At 32.8% G+C, this 6,061-nt stretch overlaps 1 protein-coding gene across 2 annotated transcripts; it reads right to left on the bottom strand.

The window, feature by feature from the left end:
* On the bottom strand, positions 1-4,679 carry LOC142626989 (vesicle transport v-SNARE 12-like). 2 transcript variants are annotated; one of them, XM_075800757.1, is made up of 6 exons: positions 4,402-4,679; positions 4,151-4,252; positions 2,040-2,098; positions 1,742-1,930; positions 721-891; positions 1-461 (listed from the first exon to the last, which is right to left on the bottom strand). In XM_075800757.1, the coding sequence occupies exons 2-6, from the start codon at positions 4,245-4,247 to the stop codon at positions 306-308; spliced, it is 672 nt and encodes a 223-aa protein (XP_075656872.1). In that variant the 5' UTR covers positions 4,248-4,252; positions 4,402-4,679; the 3' UTR covers positions 1-305. The 2 variants fall into 2 exon arrangements, with proteins under 2 accessions (XP_075656872.1, XP_075656873.1); XM_075800758.1 differs by having other exon boundaries at positions 4,151-4,247; positions 4,402-4,532.
* Between the last annotated feature and the right edge of the window lie 1,382 nt (positions 4,680-6,061).

The following is a 6,061-nucleotide window of genomic DNA, read 5'->3' on the forward strand; positions in this document are numbered from 1 at the left end:
TGGTAAAAATACAGATGTTTTGTTCACTTGTTCAGTTATGGGATGCCTACACAAGACTGAGGCCCCTACCATCAGTGCTTTATAGTACACTTTTACATACAAGAAATGTCCAGTTGTTGAGCATGGAGCACTTATTCAATGTTTATGTACCATAAACAGGATGCTAAGAGCAGGTAAGCACACTAAGTATGATATAATTGCTAATTATACCAAGCATATGTATATAACACATTTAATGACGCTATATACAACAAGCAAATATAGAAATGGAGAACATTTGTACCCCAAACAAAGTCAAGTATAAGTTAACGATGAGAAAACTTATAAAATAGAATGAAGATGACAGCAATAACAAGAGCTCCAATTACTGATCCAATCATCCATTTGTTCTTCGTCATCCTACGTGACATGGCAGTTAAAACTTTTTTACTCTTGTCGATGGCATCATCTACCCCATGAAGCTGCAAGATGAAAATAATAATTATTATTCAACAAATTCACTCGCTGCTGCTGCTGCATCAGGTACATATTTTTGCATACTGGGTTCCCTAACAACAATGATTAGGTATAAACTTATGCTTTGGTCCTTTAAAAAATGTGAATTGTATATACAGAGGCTTGCTAATTGGGTCCCCATTGACATAAAGGGGAACCAGGGAGAATTCAAGCTTGAGTGACAATGAACCACAAGTAGAAACAAAATGTTAAGTAAAAACATACCTTTTGATGAGAGTGTAGGAGAGTCTCACGCTGTTGATGCAGATCCTGGAGGATTGAGACACCAAGCTCTTCTGTCTCCAGTATGGTTCTTCTACTCTCCTTAATTCTATCACTCGACTGATTCAATCTTTCTACTGACATTACCATTCTCTCTCTCTGATCAGTAGAAGCCTGTATATGAAATTATAATCCATAAATGACTTCAAAGTTTAGTAAACAAAGATACAGTAGATGAACCATCCGCATCACATCTGACAGGTAAATTATTTAATAATTGGGAGGACAAAAAGAACATTAAATTTTAAAATCCAATCCATTCTAGAGAGAGAGAGAGAGAGACAGCATAAACATATATGCATTCAAATTGTAAGATGATAATCTGAACATAAATGCATTCAAAATGTAATATGAGAAATCTAAAAATATATGCATTCAAATTGACACTTTCACACTAGTAAAGCCATACTACCTTCTGTGGCTTGAAAAGGTAAGGGTGTGAATTTTACAGCCTATTGTGAATAAGCATTGTAGACAAGGATTCAAAATGGCAGAGCTTCTAAGCCCAATGACATGAAACGCATATACAAGCTGATAATCATAAATCCAATGAAACCATACAGTGAAATGAAGAATTTTAGCTAATAGCAGGCAACTGGACTCATTATTCTGTTTTATCAAAAAATATTTCTAATCCATTGCAGAAAAGAAAGAAAAGGAAAAGATGCAGCCCCAGAGACGCTTATAAACCTATATTCAATTTAATCTAAAATATTAGCAAAGAAATTAATAATTTTGGCTTTGAAATTAATTAACAATTATACAGAAGATAATTAGCAAAGATACAACAGTATATACAGTGTCACAAGTTACAAGTTACAAAGATCATCATCTTCATATTGAAGAACTCCAATACAATTCAAAACTCTTCAACCAAGAAAATCACAATTTGCTTAAAATAAGGGATAGTTTGTGAAAATTTAAAACAATGGAAAAGTGAGGGAGCAGCATGATCCAGACATACCGAATGCACATCTGCCATTCCAGACTCCAACAACTCTTCACGGGAAGCCTGATCAGCATTAGGTGATGAGATTTTTTTAAATTCCCTTTTCAACTTGTTTAGATCAGATTTATATTCCCTTAACTTAGCAAGCATCATAGCCTTTGCACTTGGTTGCAGACTTCTTGCCTCAAGGTCCATTTTCCGAATCTGGCCCCAGGAAAAAATAAGTTTCATGCATAAATTTTAGAAAAAAAGAAGAGGAAAAAAAACCAAATTTTCAGCAAAGGAAATCAAATGGAAATCTTCCACACAGTACCAAAACATCAGCATCATCCAATGCAGCTTTAATCTCAGAAACCTTCTGTTGCTTCTGCTCTGCACAAAAGTAACACAAAAATGGTTCCCAGTTCATAAAATCATACTTAACAAAAAAGGGTATTTTACATTTTCTGATTATAAAACTGCATTCAATCCCCACAGCACCACCTCAGCCTAAACAGTTTTAAGGAGCAGTAAGCACACTAGCAACTAGCAAGGCCTGAGAAGCAAATTTTTTCATCATTAATCTTTCCACTAGATAGACTATCTGACACTGTGGTACCAAATCAAAATGATGATAGCAATTGCTAAAGATTTTCTGGAGTCATTGCAACTAACCAAGCTTCAATAAAGATTTTGCTATCTCTATAACTCTTTCTTAGGGTCCGTTTGGATACAATTGAAAGCTGAAAACTGAAAACTGAAAAAAAACTATAGCAAAATAATTTTTAAATGGATGAAAAGTTACTGTTCACGCCTAAAATCACAGTTCATGGCCAATGAACGGTGACAGACGAGCGTCCAGGAAAAAAAAAAAAAGGGCTGAAACGCAAACGCACTGCATTTCAGCCCAATCCAAATGTTACCTTAGTCAATGAAAAATCATTTGCTTAGTTTAGCCCCCATTGAATTGCTATATCCCAGTGAGATTTATACTTATTCACATATGGGCTTATCAAATCCCGTTTCCTTGATATGCTTCAAAAGCACTTTATTCCAGAAATCAAATAAAAAATGGCTCAAACATCTCATATTGGAGATGCAACATGAGTTCATTTTCCAAGACAAAGCATGGGGTTGTTCAGATGTGACAAGAATTTCCACTTCTTGCTATACCATACAGCCTTGTCAATATCATTCCACTTATGCAAAAATAAACATATACTGCATTATCAATTACTACATAGATAAAATGATTCTTTACACTCCCTCACTTGTTAAGATCATTTGAAAATAAAACTTCAAAAAAATCATATAAACGGTAAAGCTAAATCTAAATGACAAAGCTCCAAAATCCTCCAACAAATTCCATGGCGGTTCATATGATCATTCATGTGTATCTTAATCACATGACTAATTAATTCATTTACGACCATTAAAAGTACATGTGGATGCTTATTGGGTTGCCATATAGTAGGTTGAAGGAACTTCCCTCGAAACTAGTTTGGAGTAAAATTTTGTGCAAAACTATACGAGGTTGTTTTCTATTCCTCCAATCTTTTTAGCAAACCCACTAATTAGTAATATAATTGTCACAACTAGAGGAAAGCAGTAGTCACGTTTACACTATTCCCAAGAGTAGTAGCCAAGTTACAGTTAGCGCTCTCATAAATCGCTTATATTATGTAGTTCAGATCAACCTAGTACACGATCCGATGTAGGACTTAGCACACACTAAAAAAAAAAAAAAAGGTTTTTGAACACTCCCTCAATTGCTAAGATCGTAGGAAAATAACAATTCAAATACACACACACACACACACACACATATATATATATATAATCAAGTTAAAGGTTAAGGACAAAGCTCCAAATCCTCCAACCAATTACGCAGCAGTTCATATGATCATCCATTAAGTCATTTACTAAACGAGGTTGTTGTCTATTCCTACAATCATTTTTAGCAAACACACTAATTCCCTCTAAACCCCCCCCCCCCCCCAAAAAAAAACCATACGTAAAAGGTAATATAGTTGTCCCGAGGAGAGCAAGCGCTAGCCACATTTACGTTATTCCCAAAAGTAGTACTCAAGTTACAATTATTGCTCTCATAATCGCGCTTTATATCATGTAGTTCAGATTGACAGTGTCAGTTTGAGAATTTCTTATTTCTGGTAGCTTAATAGCATAGCGTATATAATTTTTTTTTAAATATATATATATATATATATATATATATATATATATATATATATATATATATTGTTTTTGGTAACTTTTATGCTAAATTTGTTACCAAAAAAAAAAAAAGTTTAAAAGCTAAAAAAAGCAAAACATTTTTCAACACATTCATATTCAATTCAATACCCAATCAAGATAATCAGGGCTATAACAATAACACTTAGTAAATCACATAGTAGCAAGAAAGAGGGAATTATAGATTGGTACCTCCATGAGGAAGAAGAGCAGTGGTGCTACATTTTCTTGAGAGATTTGCAGAGAGCTCACAGTACTGGCGCTCGTACCCTTCGAATACCACACTCATCTGGACTTCAAAAATCAAAAAAATTCACACAAAAAAAAAAATTTATTGAGATTGAAACCCTAGTTTGTAATAGTAGTAACTCAAATCGATTCGATTTAGCCAAAAGAGAGTAAAAAATTGAAGTTAATAATATCGGATTCAGAAATGAATTAACCTTTGGATTTGAAGAGCGATCGGAGATCGGAGATTGGTGATCGGTCGCTTTGATTTGACGATAGGTCCTGTTTGGTTGGGTTGGGTTGTGTTTTGTTTTTTTTTTTTGTTGAGTTGTGTCTGAGTCTCTGTGATTTGGTTTTTTAAGGGATTTTTTGACTTTTGGGGGTAAGTAAAAAGTAATGGTAAATTCACGAAAAGGACGAGAATTTTTTAAGTTCACGTCCAATTCGGACAGCTCCCTCTAGATTCTCTGTTCACTGTAGAAGGCTTTTCTTTTATTCTTTTTTTTTGTTGAAAAAGAGAAGGTTTTTCTATTGTTAGAAAATAAGAAAATAATGTGGTGCATGAGAGATGGAGCATTGCATATGTTTAAGAGGGTAGTTAGATACTTAAAGAGATTTGAATATTTTTATTTATAAAAAATTTATAAAAAAAAATATTATCTTAAGTAGGCAAATACTAGAAGAGATCCAAATACTCTTGTTTATAAAATAAATAAATAAAAAAGTACTATAATAATTTTGGTTTTTTATATGTATATATTATGATGATTTTAATTTTATTCCTAAAGTCAAAATAAAATTTGTTAACTACTAGTTGTATCAAAATTTTTTTTTTTTTTTCATTTTAGATGTTGTATTAACTAAAGAGATTTGATTTTGAAAGGTTGTGGACTTCATCAAGGAGAGAAATTGACACAATAAAATGTATATGAATGAAATTGAGATTAACTTCACCCATTATCAAATGATCAAAATTGTAGCATTAAAAAATAAAAAAGCAAAAAAAGAAATAAAAACTTATTCTTACTTGCGAGAGATTGTCTTGTATCTTGGAAAGAGGAGGAACAATCTTATAAAATATGGTTGTGTATTATTTAGGAACTAATGCTTTTTTTTCTTTACAAATAAGGGTATCTAGACTTTTTTTAGTATCTGATTATTCTCTCAAGTATATGCAATCTTTCTATCTCATACACACCATATTATTACGAGAACGAATCTCTTGAAGGTGGCTTTAAGATGCTGACACGAGATTTCGAACCCAAAATTTCATAGCTATTGTATGGCCTTAAGAACTTAAACTTGAAGAAGCAATAATAATTGAACGCAAACAAAACTCATCGCTGTCCAGACTTCAAACCAAACTACATAAGAATAATTCTATGGCACTTTGGCTCCAGCCACACACACGAATTTTAATTTCAATATATTTTAGGACAAATTTTTCCTAAAATTATCACAACTTTTGAAGTAATAATATATTAACATTCATACTAATTAAAATAGTGTCAGTAATGAGACCATATAAAAATTATGTGATTCCTACCACAATTTATCACACTTTTTTTTTTTTTTAAGATTGTGAAGAATTTTTTGTATCCTACTATCATTATTCTTCCAAGTTTTGTTGGAAAGAGATGTCCACCCAAGTCACCAAACACTAAACTAAGTCTACGGCATCTGGTTTTATCATGAAAGCTGACGAAAAAAAAAAATGTTCACTCCAGGACTAGGATAGGTCCCTTAAGAGATCCAAGGCTGAATGAGAACCAAGGTTATAAAAGAACCAACCAGGTTCTACATTACAGCTCTTGCTGGAATGATGAATTCTGATTCAAGGTTATAAAAAGAGAAGAAATTCACTGACTCCAGACA

Source organism: Castanea sativa, chromosome 3 (genome assembly GCF_040712315.1).
Source record: "Castanea sativa cultivar Marrone di Chiusa Pesio chromosome 3, ASM4071231v1".
Lineage (NCBI taxonomy): Eukaryota > Viridiplantae > Streptophyta > Magnoliopsida > Fagales > Fagaceae > Castanea > Castanea sativa.